Genomic DNA, 18,221 nt, shown 5'->3' with positions numbered 1-18,221 from the left:
GACCTTCGCAACAAGACAGGCTTTTTGGTTTGAGACCAGTTTTGGGGGGAAGCCCAAAGTTAGTTCTGTCCTCGACACAGCCTCCTTTCTGGCCTGTCTCATGGTCTCAGTGGCAGAGGGCAGCAGTACCACCTGCTCCACACCTGCTTTACACATGGAGGCCCGAGAAAGAAGGCGAGAGAGATCTTACACTCCTGGCCCGGGAACCCAGCCTCCTCTTCCCAGGGTAGCCTACCCTTCCTGCTGGGGGCTTGTTTCTATAGTAAATGAAGGCTGAAGGCAATGCCCAGTCCTTTCTGCTAGCTAGCTGTCATCTTTTATTGTGTTTTTTGTACATAAAAACTTTTTATACTGACTGACGTTCTGTCGGCTGGTTTTCTGCTTGGGTCGCTTTCACGGCCAAGCTATTCTCCTTAATGTTGGGGCCCCTAACGCTGCTGCCCTTTCCTGGCTTTTCCTACTCCACAGTGTTTCTTTCGATGCTCTAAACTCAGCCCCCAGGGGAGGCTTTAAGGTTAGTGCCAGCTGTGTCTTAGCAGCACTCCTCTTAAACATCTGGAGCAAAGCATGGGACTGAGGTCCAGCCCCTGCCCCCCCTGAGCCCAATGCAGAAACCAGCTTCTGCCCTCAGGGGTGCTTTATTGGTAGAAGCAGAGGGTGCTGTGCAGCCTGCAGGCTCCAGAGAAAGACCATGGGGTGGCTGGAGGCTGGGACTCTGTGGCCTCCCAGTCATAGGCAGGGGTCAGGGACAGGGTGGGAAATAGATGAGAGTGGCTGGAGATGAAGATGACTCTTCTTGCCTGGGCCTCAGGACCCCCTTGCTTGGCTCACGAGCCCTTGCACCTGGAGCTGACGTGTGACCTATTACATAAGAGGCTCGCATGGCAGGAGGGTTCACTGCTGCTGGGAACCCTGGCCGTCACTCCCAGCCAGAGAACCAGCTCTGAGCTATAGCCAGCAAAAGCATCAGCAGGAAGCAGTTGCTCCAGGGGAGGAGGTAGCCTTGTGGTCTTCCCCAGGTTTCCTTGTCTCCAAGGTCTCCAAGGTCAGAGGCTTGGGATGGACTCCTGCGGAAGCAGCACAAGTGGGCAAGTGAGGAACTTGCTGGATGTCCAGAGATTGAGCTGTTCTTAGGGTGTTGATGACCAAGCTGAGGCTAGTTGGATACTTCCTAATTGCCCCTCAAAGTCCTGGGCCCTGGGGTTAACTATCAACCCAGAGGCTAGCACACTGGGAAGCCACTGTGAAAGTGTGATCTGTTGCTAGAGACAAGTTCTGTTGTTTCTGCTTAGGGGCCTGCGAGGACTCAGCTGTCCTGTCCAGGGAAGGGTGTGAGGGCCTGACCCAGCCCAGGGCTGTTGGAGGAGGCCCCCCTTACCTGCAGAAGCCTCATCTGCCCCTCCAGGCTGACAGGTTCAGGCTGGGGATGCAGGTGCAGGGCACAAAGCCCCAGGGATCGATGCTGGCCCTGAAGATGTCCCTCGGAACGGTGGTGATACCAGTGTTGTCACACACAATTCGAGACAAGGAAATGTGGCTCAGGGCCCTGCGCTGTCTCTTGGTGAAAACACCCTGTTTCTGCCACCAGAACCTACCAAGACAGCGGAGAGATGTGGGTGAAGTTTGGCAGGGATGAACAGGAATGAGCACCTGCTGTGTGTGAGGTACTTTACATACGTTATTTCATTCAATTCTCCAAAATCCCTGGAAAATAGGTATGATTCCCATTTTATAAAGGAAGAAACAAGTTCAGAAGTCTAGTAAGTTGCCCAGTATTAATTGCACAGTAATTTACGTAGCCAGGACTGGATTTGAACCCAGGTAAATGCCAAATCCAAATAAGAAGTCAAGTCTTAAACCACAAGCTTATTGGAGGGAAACCAGATTTAGCTTTTGTGCCCATGTTTTCTGGGATCCTTAAGCCTGGAACAGTGAGGCTGAGAAGTCTCTCTCCTGAGTTAAAGGTGCCTCCAACTCAGGCAAGTGCTCTCTCTGCCTCTTACCAAGCTCTCCAGGGAGGAGCTCCTGGTCTCAGATCCTGTGTACTTGGAAGAGATGAAGCTAAAAAGAGTACTTTCTCTCATTGCTGAGTCTTGAAATTCTAGTGCTTTTCTGCCCTGCCCCTGGGGCTGGTCCCTTTAGGGTAGGGGCACTTACCTGTCTCCATTTCGGGCTCTTCTGAACTGGTTCTCAAAAAGACAAGCCAGAAGAGGCCCCACTCGGGCCCCTGGCAAAAGAGGCTCTGCGATGGCCCCAACCCAGATGTCAATGTTGTCAGGTGTTCCATAGAGATTCAGGAACTTCCTTGCCAAACCCTGGTTTTTCAGAACCTGGCTAAGCTGTGCCAGATTCCGGGGCTGGGAGAGCCCGCAGAAGCGCCTCCAAGCATTGTACCCTGTAGGGAAAGAGGACAGGAGCAGTTTAGTCTTACCCCTGCGGATTCCCATTAGCTTCTGCTCGCTGCGATTTCTCCTGAGGGAGCTCTGTGGTCAGGCAATATTGGGCAGAAGGGAATCCCTGCTGGCAGAAGAGGCCTTGAACCTTCCAAAGACCAAACCACTGCCCTCTTAATTTGCAGTGCGAGCAGACAACCATGCTTTGTGCACACGCTGAGGAGTGTGTCCTAATGTAAGAAGCTGTCGTAACCCAACACTCACAATCACAATGATATTATCTTGGCATTAATCGGGCACAAGTAAGACATTACCTAGAACAGAAAAGACTCTCAGGTTTGTAGAATGCCCGAATGAATAAATGAGTGAATGAACCAAGAAATGAAGAACATGGATAAAATTTATCTACTCAGAAGAGGACCACATGCTATATGATTCCATTTATATGAAAGGTCTAGAATAGGCAAATATGTAGAGATAGAAGATTGGTAATGGTCAGGGGCTGGAATGGGGGTAGGGAGTGACTATTATTACTAGGTTTCTTTTGTGAGTAATGAAAATGTTCTGATATTAGATATGATGCAGAACTCTAAATATACTAAAATCATTGAATTATATGCTTTACATTGGTGAATTTTGTGATATGTTAATTATATCTCAATATAATTTAAAAATTTTAACTAGAATTAAAAATTTTTTTTCGCCTCATAAACTAACAAAGACCATACTGATTTCTCAGCCATCAGGATCCCACACCAGGACAAGTCACATGATATGATGGGGACCATTAAGATAGGAGGAAGATAGCTTTGCCATGACTCAAAGAAACACCAGCCCAATGTTGTCCATTGAACTACAACTCCCAAACACCGTCCCCCAAGCTGAACAAAGGAAAACCATATAATGTTTCACCATTACTGAGCACTGCTGTGTGGCTATCTCTCAGGATCCTCACGTTTTTGTGAGGTACTTTGTAATCCCAATGTTATCAATGGATATTCGCTGAGCTTGAGCAACTGTGACTTTTCCAAGGTCACCCCACCATTAAGTGGAGTTCAGACCAGGCCTTCCAATTCCAAATTTGGGAAGGGATTGGAGGAGACTGCAAGAGCTGCGATCAGTACACTATTTCTGGGACAGTTTAGAGGGTACAGAAACTCACTGTGTGGCAGCTTGGGCAGCTAGCAATATCAGACCTCCAGCAGGGGGCGCCCACAACACTAGCTGTCAGGAGCACCCAAGCGTAGTGAAGGAAAGATACTCAGGTCCTTGAGCGCCTGCTGTGTGCTAGCCGGGGGCTGTTAGGTGCAGTAGAAACTGCCCACTCTTTATTATTCACGGCCAGAAATTAGCAGAGGCAGATGGGGCTTCGGGTTGTGTTTAGACAGGGAAGTAGGAGATGGGGAGAGGGAGAGATGAGTGAGGCTGTGGCCAAAGCCTTCCCCTAACATCAGGGATTGAACAGGGGGATGAAAGGAGAAATTTTGGAACTGATTCGAATTTTACTACTTCCTAGTTATGTGGGCTTGGGCCAATTACTAGATGTCTCTGAGTTTATTTTCTCATTTATAAAAATGTCTGTCACAGCTGCTTTTCAAGGTCATTGGGAGGACTAAAAGAGTTAATATCCATTAAACATCCTAGCAAAGTGCCTAATTTTTCTTATTTCCTGAGATGAAGTCTTTCTGTGGCCTCACCAAACAACCAAGGCAGTCTTACTTTTACTCCACCTGTTCCCTGCCTCTCAGGCTCTTTGCCCAATTAGAGCCAAGAGCCAGTTTCTATATCCCTGGAACTGCCTCCCTGGATCTTGCCAGGGTGGTGGGGCATGGAGCAGCTCTTCTCTCCCTTTTTTTTTTTTTTTGCGGTACGAGGGCCTCTCACTGCTGTGGCCTCTCCCGTTGCGGAGCACAGGCTCCGACGCACAGGCTCAGCGGCCATGGCTCACGGGCCCAGCCGCTCCGCGGCACGTGGGATCTTCCTGGACCGGGGCACAAACCCGTGTCCCCTGCATCGGCAGGCGGACTCTCAACCACTGCGCCACCAGGGAAGCCCTTCCTTGCTTTTTAAAGCCACTGTTTTTCTCTACTTGGAAAGTCCTGATCTCCTTTGTTCAGCTCCTGCGTCCAAGTCCTGGTCCTGTTGTGACCCTGAAGCTAGAGACCCTATGGAGGATGGAGAAGACATGGCAGAACAGCAACAAGGAGGTCTCAGGGATGCTTTGTTGCATCAGCCTCAGCGCATCCTGTAGACAGTCCCAGTCAGAAAGGAGGCGCCAAGGGTCTTCTCTGAACCCTCTCCCCAACCAACCATCACCAGCAACCCTGCTCTGGGGAAGCCTGGGAAGGGGCGGGCAGCCCCCTCACCTGGGAGGCCGTGGTCCCGGCTGCGTTGCATGTTGAGAGCTGCCAGGTCCAGCCCGATCCTTCTCACTTGCTGAAACAGCCGGTCTCGGAGCTCATCCACTAACATGGAATTTTGACGGTTCAGCTTGGCAGGGGTGGCCATGAGGCCTCGGAGGATGGGGTCGATGCCACCTGGTGGCGGGGAATATGAGCAACACAGATTGGACCAGCCTTTTGGAAGCCCCTAGGGTCATCACATGATGCCAAGCTAGCTCAGAGCTGGACAAGCCAGTCACTTACATTCTATAATGTTTGTATCCAGAAACGGTGGCCTGGGTGGACATGAAGGGAGCTGGAGCCGGCAAGAAAAGCAATCACCCCCACTTCTCTGAGAAGGAGTGGAAGGCAAGCTCCTTTCAGGACCACAACCACCAGTCTCCTCCCCTTTTAGAAATCCTCTAATCCCGGAGGGGATGGGAGGCCCGTGACTGAGGGTCTTGGTGGCACCTGCCTTGTTTTCACTCGCTTGGGGAGATGATTAGCAGTAGCCTGGCCTCTGGCACTAAACTGGGCCCCACCCCCTCGCCCTGTCTGCCTCTGGAAAACCTGGTCACCTTCCTGCACGATTCGCCAGCTGGCGAAGAAGGCGGAGCTGAGTGGGACCCGCGAGTGGGGTCCTGAGGCCTGGTACTGGCTGTCCAGGCGGAACATGAAGGGCTGGATCATGGTGTGGCCGAAGCGGAAGGCCAGCGTGAAGACGTTGGCCACACGGGGGTCTACATTGGGGTAGTACCCCTGGTAGGGCCCCAGGGTTTTCCTGGCCCTGGCCTTGCCCAGAACCAAGGGCAGAAAGTCCCGGTAGGTGATGATCTGGAAGAAAAGATGGAGGAGGAACGTTACCTTTGTGGCCACCCACCCCACTCCCCTGCCTTTGGACAGACCTTTTGCTTTTCGAAGGGCTGCTCAGACATATTGATTCTTTATTGGCAGTATGTCAAATGTGGTGATGTTAATCTCCCATTGTCTGATGGAGATACTGAGGCCCAGAGAGGCTGGGTGACATGAACGGGGCCACAGAGAGAGCTAGCGGCAGTATTGGGGATACAGGTCAGATCTCAGGAACACTCCCAATCACCCAGACCTAGCTGACTTGAGGCACATCCCCCAGGATGGCTTCTCACGCCAGATTGCCTTCTAAGGGATGCTGAGACCTAGGGCCCCCTACCTGGACCATGGCCCCCACGATCTTCCGAGCCTCCTGGTACAGCTTGTCACTGGTCCACCGAGGATTCAGGTGTCTCAGCTCAGTTGCCAGCCGGTTGTGCTCTCGCACAAAGAGGGTGTGCATGGCTGCCAGTTTCGGGGTTTCAGTTGATCGGCTGTCACCTTGAAAACCCCAAGTTCAGAGTCACCATAGTCCTTCCCAGAGCAATGTCTTTCTGCTAAGGCAGACAGGGCTCTGGGGACTAGAAAGAGGTGGTGGGATTTTGTGACCTGGGCCAAACTCCTGGCCCTCACTGGACCTCCATCTCCTCAGCTGTGCTGTGAGGCTCCACTGACAAACACAATGGGCCAGGAGTGGGAGGACAGTGGAGTCTCGAGTCCCTAAGTTACTGGAATGAGTTTGCGTGAGGTGGAACAGGGCAGCTGCTGGTCTTGGGCAGAACCCTTTTGCCTAATGATTCTGCTCTGCAGGATTACCAGATCCACAGCTGGTGGAGGGTCCTGGGTGACTCTAGGAACCTGTCCTGTGGGTTGTATCCTTCTGCACGTTCTTTCCCGGGGGATGGACCTCTCCCCAGCTTGGGCTTGGTGTCATGCTGCTCTCCCCAGGGAGCCCCATGGAAGGAGAAAGAAGGAAGGTTGGGCAGAGCCTGTTTCTGTAGCCAACCTTCTCCTAGAGGCCGGGAAGGAAAGTACGTTCCTGAAGGTGGCCTTACACACAGTCATTTGCTGGCTTTGAACTAAGCCCTTGTAATGTGGTCTTATTCAATCTACTCTTAAGTAAACCTCTGGTGAAGGCGCATGCCGCTCTTGCCAGGAGCAAAGAAACATACAATCCTTAGAAAAGGGGCTGGAGCTGACTCCCTGCAAAGGAGGTGGTGGAGCAGAGTGGAAAGAGCCCAGACCTGGCCACTACACTGACTTAAGTCCTCACTGTGGACTCTGCCGTCTGACACTCTGCTCTGGAGCACGTTAGTTATCTTCCCTGATGAGTGTCTCATCTGCAAAACGAGGGTGCTAATAATGCTCTCCTTTCAGGGCTGCTGTAAGGATTAGACATGGCACATTTAAATATATTAAGTAACCAGAAGCAATGACCATCATTATGATAACCAGCAAGGGGGGCAGGGGCAAAGACCCCTAGGAGAGTTCAGATTATGCCTCCAGAAGAAGGTACCAGGTGACAGTGTCTGGCAAGAGCAGGGGGGAAACTGAAGATTCTAAGGGAATTTAGCCCAGAGGAGAAAAAAAAGGCGAAAGTGAAAGCTACTTTCAGGTTATTAAAGAGGCTATTACTGTGTGAAAGATAGAGCTTTTTCTCCGAGGTTCTAGAAGCATGATGAAGAGCAACAGATGGGCATTGGATCAAAATGGGGGGGGAGGGGCTTTCTGCAGTCAGCGCCGCACCAGATGAACAGCAGAGGGGGTGAGCCCCTTATCACCGAAGAGAGTCAAGTGGTGATCTCCGGCCACACACCGGGTTCACAAAGGGACTCCTTCCAACTTACTGATTCTGGGATGACTATGCACAGATCTGTGTGCCTAATATTGAGGTCTGAAGCCATGCACCCCCATCGAGTCCCACGAGGCTTTCCCAGCCCGGAACCCAGGGACTGGCTGTTTCGTCCTTCCGTCCCCCCAGTCTGACCTGCCAGGAAGCAGGGGATGTTCGCGGTGCGGTTGGTGAGGAGGCAGGGGTCATCGTGCTTGTTGTCAAAGGGCAGCAGGGCCCGGCCGTTGTCATGGAAGCGGGTGTTGACGGCCATCAGCCCCAGCTGGTTGGTCAGGTTGCGCAGCTTCATGGCCAAGGTGTCGTCGCTGCCGTACACCATGCTGGCGTCCAAGAAGGAGGTGAGCGCGTTGATCTGGTTGCGGACTTTGTCCTTGTTTTGGGGGCACGAGGGTGCCGAGCGGAAGAAGGGGATGCAGTCACGCTGGTTCATGATGCGGGGGTCATTGGGCGGGATCTGAGGTGGAAGAGGAGCCAGTGACACTGGGGCCCCTCCCGAGCAAGCTCACTCCTCCTGGTCATCCCCCACCTGCTTCAAAACCTTGCTCAAAACTCCCTTTTTCCAGGAAGCCCTCCTTGACTCATCCAGACTCACGCTGCTCACCAGGTCATCTGAGCACCCTTAGCACGTTGTGTCATAGAGGCATGAAAGGTTAGAAATGGACAAGGTCTGGGGCTTCCCTGGTGGCGCAGTGGTTGAGAGTCCGCCTGCCGATGCAGGGGACACGGGTTCGTGCCCCAGTCTGGGAGGATCCCACATGCCGCGGAGCTGCTGGGCCCGTGAGCCATGGCCGCTGAGTCTACGCGTCCGGAGCCTGTGCTCCGCAACGGGAGAGGCCACAACAGTGAGAGGCCCGGGTACCGCAAAAAAAAAAAAAAAGGACGAGGCCTTAGATCCTCATTTTACAGGTGGGGAAACTGAGGCTCAGAGAGGGGAAGTGACAACTCGTTAGCGGGGGAGGAGGGATTAGAACCTAGTTCTCCTGACATGAGGCTTGTGCTCCTTTCATTCCATTCAATTCAACAGACATTTCCTAAGCCCCTTTCTGTGCTGGTGCCTTGGAGACGGTGAAGGTCGAGGAAACCCAGGACAGGTTGCAGGAAGCTGGCAATTCCGTGAAAACAGACCTGCTCATCGAGTAATGTAACTCTAAATTGAGGTGGCATTTGCTATGCTTGGCTTAAAAGTCAAGAGCTAGGGAGACCTTCAAGATGGTGGAGGAGTAAGACATGGAGATCACCTTCCCACAAATACATCAGAAATACATCTACGCATGGAACAACTCCTATAGAACACCTACTGAATGCTAGCAGAAGACCTCAGACCTCCCAAAAGGCAAGAAACTCCCTACGTACCTAGGTAGGGCAAAAGAAAAAAGAAAAAACAGACAAAAGAATAGGGACGGGACCCGCACCAGTGGGAGGGAGCCGTGAAGGAGGAAAGGTTTCCACACACTAGGAAGTCCCTTTGAGGGCAGAGACTGCGGGTGGCGGAGGGGGAAGCTTTGGAGCCACGGAGGAGAGCACAGCAAAAGGGGTGCGGAGGGCAAAGCGGAGAGATTCCCGCACGGAGGATCAGTGCCGACCAGCACTCACCAGCCCGAGAGGCTTGTCGGCTCACCCGACGGGGCGGGCGGGGCTGGGAGCTGAGGCTCGGGCTTCGGTCGGAGCGCCGGGAGAGGACTGGGGTTGGTGGCGTGAACACAGCCTGCAGGGGGGTAGTGCACCACGGCTAGCCGGGAGGGAGTCCAGGAAAAAGTCTGGACCTGCCGAAGAGGCAAGAGACTTTTTCTTGCCTCTGTTTCCTGGTGCGCGAGGAGAGGGGATTAAGAGCGCTGCTTAAAGGAGCTCCAGAGAAGGGCGCGAGCCGTGGCTATCGGCAAGGACCCCAGAGACGGGCATGAGACGCTAAGGCTCCTGCTGCCGCCACCAAGAAGCCTGTGTGCGAGCACAGGTCACTATCCACACCCTCCTTCCGGGGAGCCTGTGCAGCCCGCCACTGCCAGGGTCCCGGGATCCAGGGACAACTTCCCCGGGAGAACGCACGGCGCGCCTCAGGCGGGTGCAATGTCACACCGGCCTCTGCCGCCGCAGGCTCGCCCCGCACTTCGTGCCCCTCCCTACCCCTGAGTGAGCCAGAGCCCCCAATCAGCGGCTCCTTTAACCCCGTCCTGTCTGAGCGGGAACAGATGCCCTCAGGCGACCTACACGCAGAGGCGGGGCCAAATCCAAACCTGAACCCCGGGAGCTGTTCGACCAAAGAAGAGAAAGGGAAATTTCTCCCAGCAGCCTCGGGAGCAGCGGATTAAATCTCCACAATCAACTTGATGTACCTTGCCTCTGTGGAACACCTGAATAGACAACGAATCATCCCAAATTGAGGAGGTGGGCTTTGGGAGCAACTGTAGACTTGGGGTTTGCTATTTGCATCTAATTTATTTCTGGTTTTATGTTTATCTTACTTTAGTATTTAGAGTTTATTATCATTGGTAGATTTGTTTATTGATTTAGTTGCTCTCTTCCTTTTTTTATATATAGATATATATATTTTTTTCCTTTTTCTCTATTTGTGAGTGTGTATGTGTATGCTTCTTTGTGTGAGTTTGTCTGTATAGCTTTGCTTTTACCATTTGTCCTAGGGTTCTGTCTGTTTTTGTTGTTGTGGTTGTTGTTTTGCGGTACGCGGGACTCTCACTGCTGTGGCCTCTCCCGCTGCGGAGCACAGGCTCCGGATGCGCAGGCTCAGTGGCCATGGCTCACGGGCCCAGCCGCTCCGCGGCACGTGGGATCTTCCCGGACTGGGGCACGAACCCGTATCCCCTGCATCGGCAGGCGGACTTTCAACCACTGCGCCACCAGGGAAGCCCTGTTGTTGTTTCTACTATAGTTTTAAGTGCTTGTTATCATTGGTGGATTTGTTTTTTGGTTTGTTGTTCTCTTCTTTCTTTCTTTTTTTCTATTGCTTAAGAATCTTTTTAATTTTTAATAAATTTTTTATTTTAACAACTTTATTTTCTTTCTCTCTCTCTTTCTTTCTTTTTTTCTCCCTTTAGCTCTGAGCCGTGTGGCTGACAGGGTCTTGGTGCTCTGGCTGGGTGTCAGGCCTGTGCCTCTGAGGTGGGAGAGCCGAGTTCAGGACACTGGTCCACCAGAGACCTCCCAGCTCCATGTAATATCAAACGGCGAAACCTCTCCCAGAGATCTCATCTCAACGCTAAGACCCAGCTCCACTCAACGACAGGCAAGCTACAGTGCTGGACACCCTATGCCAAACAAGTAGCAAGACAGGAACACAACCCCACCCATTAGCAGAGAGGCTGCCTAAAATCTTAATTAGGTCACAGACACTCCAAAACACACCACTGGATGTGGTCCTGCCCACCAGAAAGACAAGATCCAGCCTCATCTACCAGAACACAGGCACTAGTCCCCTCCACCAGGAAGCCTACACAACCCACTGAACCAACCTTAGCCACTGGGGACAGACACCATAAACAACGGGAACTACGAACCCACAGCCTGCAAAAAGAAGGCCCCAAACACTGTAAGTGAAGCAAAATGAGAAGACAGAGAAACACACAGCAGATGAAGGAGCAGGGCAAAAACCCACCAGACCAAACAATGAAGAGGAAATAGGCAGTCTACCTGAAAAAGAATTCAGAGTAATGATAGTAAAGATGATGCAAAAGCTTGGAAATAGAATGGAGAAAATACAAGAAACGTTTAACAAGGACCTAGAAGAACTAAAGCGCAACCAAACAATGATGAACAACATGATAAATGAAATTAAAAATTCTCTAGAAGGGATCAATAGCAGAATAACTGAGGGAGAAGAATGGATAAGTGACCTGGAAGATAAGATAATGGAAATAACTACCACAGAGCAGAATAAAGAAAAAAGAATGAAGAATTGAGGACAATCTCAGAGACCTCTGGGACAACATTAAACACGCCAACATTCGAATTATAGGGGTCCCAGAAGAAGAAGAGGGAAAAAAAGGGACTGAGAAAGTATTTGAAGAGATTATAGTTGAAAACTTCCCTAATATGGGTAAGGAAATAGTCAAAATGGCCATCATCAAAAGAATCTACAAACAATAAATGCTGGAGAGGGTGTGGAGAAAAGGGAACCCTCTTGCACTGTTGGTGGGAATGTAAACTGATACAGCCACTATGGAGAACGGTATGGAGGTTCCTTAAAAAACTAAAAACAGCACTACCGTATAACCCAACAATGCCCCTACAGGCATATACCCTGAGAAAACCATAATTCAAAAGGAGTCATGTACCACAATGTTCATTGCAGCTCTATTTACAATAGCCGGGACAGGGAAGCAACCTAAGTGTCCATCGACAGATGAATGGATAAAGAAGATGTGACACATATGTACAATGGAATATTATTCAGCCATAAAAGGAAACGAAATTGAGTTATTTGTAGTGAGGTGGATGGACCTAGAGTCTGTCATACAGAGTGAAGTAAGTCAGAAAGAGAGAAACAAATACCTATGCTAACACATATATATGGAATCTAAAAAAAAAAAAAGGCTCTGAGGAACTTAACGGCAGGGCAGGAATAAAGAAGCAGATGTAGAGAATGGACTTGAGGACACGGGGAGGGGGAAGGGTAAGCTGGGACGAAGTGAGAGAGTGGCATGGACATACATACACTACCAAATGTAAAATAGATAGCTAGTGGGAAGCAGCTACATAGCACAGGGAGATCAGCTCGGTGCTTTGTGGCCACCTAGAGGGGTGAGATAGGGAGGGTGGGAGGGAGACGCAAGAGGGAGGAGATATGGGGATATATGTATACGTATAGCTGATTCACTTTGTTATACAGCAGAAGCTAGCACACCATTGTAAAGCAATTATACGCCAATAAAGATGTTAAAAATTAAATAAATAAAAAAAAGTCAAGAGCTAAAGGTATAATAGGAAGATAAGGGACAGTTCCCCAGAGGAGCTTGAGGAAGGAGCCAGCCAGGGGCCCTCACATGTCATGTCGCGAGAACATTGCCCTACCCAGTAGGGGCGAGTGAATATGTATGTGTGTGTGTGTGTGTGTGTGTGTGTGTGTGTGTGTGTGTGCGCGCGCGCGCACAGAGGGTCCCCTCTGTCCCCAGAAGAGGCTGTGCTCCCTGGAGCCCGTCTTTTCTTCCCTAGTGTCCCTCACCATCCTTGCCTCTCAGCTGAAGGATAGCACCGTGCTCACAGCCCGATCCCAGGAAATGGTGAGAACTGCAGGGCCCTCAGACCACCCCAGGAGGGAGAGAAGGGCAAGAGCTAAGAGACCCTAAAGGCTTCCCTTGTTGGAAAGGGACCCAGGGGTCAAGGCTAGTCTCAACTTCTTCCCCTTCTGTGAGGCCAGCACCGGGACTTCCTGGCAGGTTGCCCCCCACCCCCACCCCAAACACACACAGAACCAGGCGTCTGTGCCGGACTGTGCATCTTGTCTCTGTCTGATACTCCAGAGTCACAGGCAGCTCCTTAAGGCAGGTGCACTAGGTACCAGATGCCCAGCCCCAGCTCTCGGCCAGAGGTGGAGGCCACATCAGGAGCCTGGGAGTCGGGGTTAAGTACCTTGATGGGGAAGCAGGGGGGCAGCTGGGCACAGGTCCTCTCACAGTCGATGCCCACAGTGAAGGCCACTCTGGCTGCGGACTCAGGGACGAAGTCCAAGTCGTGGTCAATGAACTGGCCCCACTGCATGAACATGAGGGACCGGCCCCGGTCGGTGGTTAGCCTCCTGCTGGGGAAGCGCACGATCTGGTTGGAGACGGCTCGGACCTGGTGGGGAGATAGATCAGCGTGGGGCGCTGACTCTGCAGGGTGTCCGAGCCAACCCAGGACTCAGGGGGTGGCAGGTTGCCCCTGCTGGAGTTAACACAGTTCCTCCTCCTCCCCTGCCCTCCCCTCCCCTCTCCTGCTTTGTCCCACTTCCTATGTGGCTGTCATTCCTACAAGGATGCTCTCCAGCCCAGCTCCTGAGGACTCCAGGAGTAATTCCAGGAAGGGGACGGGCCAGGTTGGCTGGCTCAGACCCCACCAGCTTCTCCAGAGAGATAAATAGATGAAACTGATAGATCAATTTATAGACTAATGGATAATTAGATGGTAGAACTGATTGATAGATGCAAGGATCGGTTGCTAGGCTATGGATAATAAATAGAGAATTGGATAGATGGAAAGATCAACGGAAGAAAAATTGATAAATAGATGTTGATAGATGGGTAGATGACAGATTGTTATTTTGGCATATGAATGGAAGATTGATAAATTGTTAAATGTGAAATAGTTTAGGTCAATAGCTAGAACTACATTAAGTTGTATTGCTTCTTATATTTAGCAAGGCACTTTGACATGAATTCTTTCAGAAAAAAACAATAGTGTAATGGCTAGCATTAATAGATCACATCCTACAGGGATGTTTATATCAAGGACTTTATTTAATAGTCACAACAGCGATATTAAGTGGGTTTTACGGCCAAGGAAACTGATTCAGCTGGAGTCCTTGCCCAGAGTCATCAGCCAACCTGTGGGACAGCCTGGTTCGAGCCCTGTCCGACTCCGGGCTGTGCTTTTACTCCCCACGTTTAGAAGAGATGGAACGGCCCATCATCGGATGAATGGATAAAGAAGATGTGGCACATATATACAATGGAATATTACTCAGCCTTAAAAAGAAATGAAATTGAGCTATTTGTAATGAGATGGATAGACCTAGAGTCTGTCATACAGAGTGAAGTAAGTCAGAAAGAAAAAGACAAATACCGTATGCTAACACATATATATGGAATTTAAGGGAAAAAAAATGTCATGAAGAACCTAGGGGTAGACAGGAATAAAGACGCAGACCTACTGGAGAACGGACTTGAGGATATGGGGAGGGGGAAGGGTGAGCTGTGAGAGAGCGAGAGAGAGTCATGGACATATACACACGAACAAACGTAGTAAGGTAGATAGCTAGGGGGAAGCAGCCGCAAGGCACAGGGATATTAGCTCGGTGCTTTGTGACAGCCTGGAGGGGTGGGATAGGGAGAGTGGGAGGGAGGGAGACTCAAGAGGGAAGACATATGGGAACATATGTATATGTATAACTGATTCACTTTGTTATAAAGCAGAAACTAACACACCATTGTAAAGCAATTATACTCCAATAAAGATGTTTAAAAAAAAAAGACATTGAATATAAAAAAAAAAAAAAAAAAAGAAGAGATGGAACGTCCTCCAGCCCCTCAGCCCTGACTCACAAGGGGGAGGAGGAAGCCATTGCGCCTCTTGCCGCGGGTCCAGCCGAAGGGGAGCGACAGCCTGTCCTCATACTCGGCTGGCAGCCAGCGCGCCAGGGGCTGGTTGGAGGCCCCCAGCTGTGGTCTCCTCCTGCAGTGGTGGGTGGGCTGGGGTTAGCAGGGTTGGGGAGGAGAGGAGGGAACTGGGCCCCACCAGGTTAGGTGCTGCCCCAGCACCCACTTGTTGTTGCATCTCCCAGTGATGGTTCGGTACTTGTTACTGCACTTCTCGGCTTCATCCTGGGGTGCACAGCCACTGGCCTGGGACAGCAGCCACATTTGGGATTTCGTTAGCACATCTGCGGGTGGGACAGTGGGCAGGGCTCTAGCTTCTTCTAGAGCTGGTCTGTTCTGTACCTCCCATCCCTTTCCCCTCTCCCCTCCCAACACCCCAAGGCGTGCACCCTGCAACCCCCTCCTGGCTTCCTTCCACTCTGCAGTACCAGTGACATTGAAGGATCTGGACCCCTGGAGTTGTAACTTCTCTTCCAGCAGTCCCAAGGCCACATGCATATAATCAGCGGCCTGAATGACTCTCCTGGTGGCCGCTGTTGGTTGTTTGAAGTAGGACAGGAGGTCCATGGGGCTGGCCAAGCCACTGTGAAGGCGCTGCTTGATGCTGCCCAGAAGAGGAGAAGGGAGGGCTGGAGAGAGGAAGCAGACACACCCAGCAGAGCCCTAACCTGGGCAGGGGACAGTCAGCACGGTGTAAACAGACAGAAGGATGGATAGAAGGGAGACTCTCTACCGACATGGCACTGTCCCAAGGTGCCCAGGGGCAGGTGATGGGTGAGATGACCTTGGCTGGAGTCCATCCATCCCCCATCGTCAACCCTTCCAGGCCCATGCAGTCCCCAGACCCAGGCCCAGGCCCACCTCCTCTCAGTCTGATTGTAGGCAGCATCCACTAGCAACCTGGCCTCTGTTATGCAGCTCTGGAGGACTGAGGTCTCCACTACCCTAGGGGAGGCTGTTCGGAGGGAAGGAGGCTTAGGGTCCAGGGCAGCCACAGGTCCCTCAGACCCAAGTGCTTCCCCCTCCATTGCCCTCCTCCTTGGCTGTCCAAGGGGCTATTACCTGGAGTGGTGCCCTCAGAGAGCCGGGCCAGGATGAGGGTGTCTAGGAGCCCAACCAGCGCCAGGAGCAACTTCATCTCTGCAGTGAGACCCCAGCCACAGGGGGGTAAGCGATCACACCTCTCACCTCCTCCTGCTCTTCTGTGGAAGTAGCTGGGAAGGGACTTTTATAGCCTGTCCTGGGGGAGGGAGGGGAGCTCTGGGCCTCAGAAGCCCAGCCTCTTGAGGTGGAGCTCTGGGACTTCCCTCTCGTTTTGGGGGCAGTTGTGACACTGAAACACCCCACTTTACCCCTCACCAACATGGAGATGTTCTTTCATCTGCTCACTCCATCCCCAGCCTCTTTGTTATCGAGTTCACTGATATATTTCTCCCAGGGCCCAGAGCAGTGCCTAGAACACAGATGTCACTCAGTGAATATTTGCTGGGTGTGCCTCAGAAGAGCGCTGCGTCTGGTCCTGCCCCTAACTATTTGTATGGTCTTGGGCAAGTCACTTCCCCTCTCTGAGCCTCAGTCTCCACATTCCTAAAATGGGACTTGGGCTAAATAATAGGAAAGGTCCCTCTCCTCCTCCAACAGGGCAGAAGCCGGGTCTGCCTTACTGTCATATCTCCCCAGCCCCCAGCACAAGGCCTAGTATTCAGTAGGTGCTCAGTAAGTTGATTGAGGGGATGAATGATGTGGGGTCAATGATTCGGTCCCTCCCCCTTGCTCCAGCTGTCTCCAAGATGCAGGGGAAGGTGAGGTGATGGTGGAAGCAGGGCCTAGCAGTGAAAATTAAGGTGCTGCCTTATGGGCCATCTGGGGGACACAGTGCGAAGTCACCGGGAAGCACCCCACGGAGCGATGGCAGCAGGATTCCGTGCAAGCTGAGGACCTGCCTCGGGCTTAGCGCTTCTCTGCGTGCTTCTTCAGTGCATGTCAGTAGCAGGTCTGCACCACATGCTGGGTGTAAATTCTGACTTTCTATGGCCTTGGTCAGCAGTGGCTTCCTTAGGGGAGGCGGTGGGCTCCGACCCACCTGGGTTTGGACCCCACTCGGCCTGCACCACCTTGGCTGGACCTCCATTTCTGCATCTGAAGGGTAGAACGCCCCCAGTCGGCGCTCCCTCCAGGGCCCAGGCCTTCACACCCCTTGGCCTTTCCTCCTGGTTTCTGCCACTGGATGAGCCAAGCTCATCCTTTGCTCCGACCCCATCCTGGTCTGCCTGGACAGCGCTCAGCCCCAGAGTCACCCTCGCTGCACCCTGCAGCCTGCCTGCGCTCGCCCCTTCTTCAGGTGGACGTGTCCATCCCTTCCTCGGAGCAGTCGCTGTGCCTGCTGGGTGTCCCCGCCTCCTGCCCTCCGAGCCCCGCCCCGCTTAACGCAGTCGCCGCGCCCTCCGCAGCCTCTTCCCACAGCAGCAGCACCGGCCCGCCGGTTGCTCTCGAAACAGCCCCTTCAGCAACCCCTTTCACAAGCCCCAGTTGAGGGCCTGGGCCAGCTGATCTTATCTCCTTGTCTTCAGCGGGGGCCCCTCTCCTGCATAGGGTCAGGACGGACCGTCACCGTGCAGTTGCAGCAAGCCTACCGAGTTCCTTGCTGCTGACCCGCCATGTGACCGGGGTAGACCGCACCGCTCCCTGGACCTCAGCTTCCAGGCCTGTGAGAGTGGGACAGTGACCCTCAGGAAGGAGAGAGATTGCAAAAGATGTGGAGTGCTCCCCAAATGTGCTCGCCTCCCCTGCCCTCAGGATCCCATATGCGCCCAGGAGATTGGAAGCTGGGGCAGGGCGTATGGAACCGAGGTCGCTCTCCTTCCAGGGCCCCCCCCCCCGGAGAGGACTCAGACTGAGCTCTGCTCTCCCCCCGAGAGGACTCTCATTCTTCAGCAGTAGTGAGGTGTGCACGGGTTTTGCCGCAGCTGCGGGCTGCGATGGTCCCTGGGACAAGCTTGAGACAGAACCCTGGCTCTAGGCCCATCCCTGCCATGTTGGCCCATCTCTGGGGGGTTTTGGCGTGCTGACCGCTCCAGGTGGTGATGGAGGAAAGCAGATAGGAAGGACCCGCCAAGAAACCCTGCACAACCAGTCTATGGAGGGCGGGTTCCCGGGGCTGCAGGGCTGGACAGGCAGGCAGTGTTCAGGCAAGGGACCCTGCCCCTCTTCTGCAACCACCTTGACCTTCTTGTCTGCTCCCAGGCTTCTGCTGATGCTGCAGGAAGGCTCCCTCTGGGAGCCACAGCACTTAGCACCCAGGAGCTTGTTGAGAGCAGTACAGAGAGGTGATACAGACCTGGCCTGGGTCCAGATCCCAGCACCGTCATTCACCGGGCTCAGCTGCTCAGCTTCAGAGCCTGCCTCCTCACTGTCTAACAGAAGGCCTTTCTCTGTTTACCTT

The 18,221-nt window shown here is 52.5% G+C and overlaps 1 protein-coding gene across 1 annotated transcript; it reads right to left on the bottom strand.

Annotated features, from left to right (window-relative positions):
- Window positions 1-293: 293 nt before the first annotated feature.
- Window positions 294-15,993, bottom strand: EPX (eosinophil peroxidase). The gene is made up of 13 exons (XM_022552591.3): window positions 15,842-15,993; window positions 15,641-15,734; window positions 15,208-15,383; window positions 14,946-15,063; window positions 14,726-14,855; window positions 13,056-13,262; window positions 7,611-7,929; window positions 5,964-6,124; window positions 5,353-5,608; window positions 4,760-4,930; window positions 2,158-2,395; window positions 1,379-1,591; window positions 294-1,067 (listed from the first exon to the last, which is right to left on the bottom strand). Exons 1-12 carry the CDS (start codon window positions 15,915-15,917, stop codon window positions 1,390-1,392), a joined length of 2,148 nt encoding a protein of 715 aa, XP_022408299.2. The 5' UTR covers window positions 15,918-15,993; the 3' UTR covers window positions 294-1,067; window positions 1,379-1,389.
- Window positions 15,994-18,221: the final 2,228 nt, after the last annotated feature.

The sequence above is a fragment of the Delphinapterus leucas genome, chromosome 19, assembly GCF_059928025.1.
Source record: "Delphinapterus leucas isolate spDelLeu-1000000601 "Yukka" chromosome 19, BTC_Dleu_Yukka2, whole genome shotgun sequence".
Classification (NCBI taxonomy): domain Eukaryota; kingdom Metazoa; phylum Chordata; class Mammalia; order Artiodactyla; family Monodontidae; genus Delphinapterus; species Delphinapterus leucas.
This window is presented reverse-complemented; position numbering and strand designations above follow the sequence as displayed.

Excerpts from the sequence above, each read along its gene's own strand:
- EPX (XM_022552591.3), bottom strand. The coding sequence starts at position 15,917 with ATGAAGTTGCTCCTGGCGCTGGTTGGGCTCCTAGACACCCTCATCCTG. Across the intron at positions 15,735-15,841 it reads CTCTGAGGGCACCACTCCAG|CCTCCCCTAGGGTAGTGGAG; the intron begins GTAATAGCCCCT and ends CCCTCCGAACAG. Across the intron at positions 1,592-2,157 it reads AGAGCCCGAAATGGAGACAG|GTTCTGGTGGCAGAAACAGG; the intron begins GTAAGTGCCCCT and ends CTGTCTTGGTAG.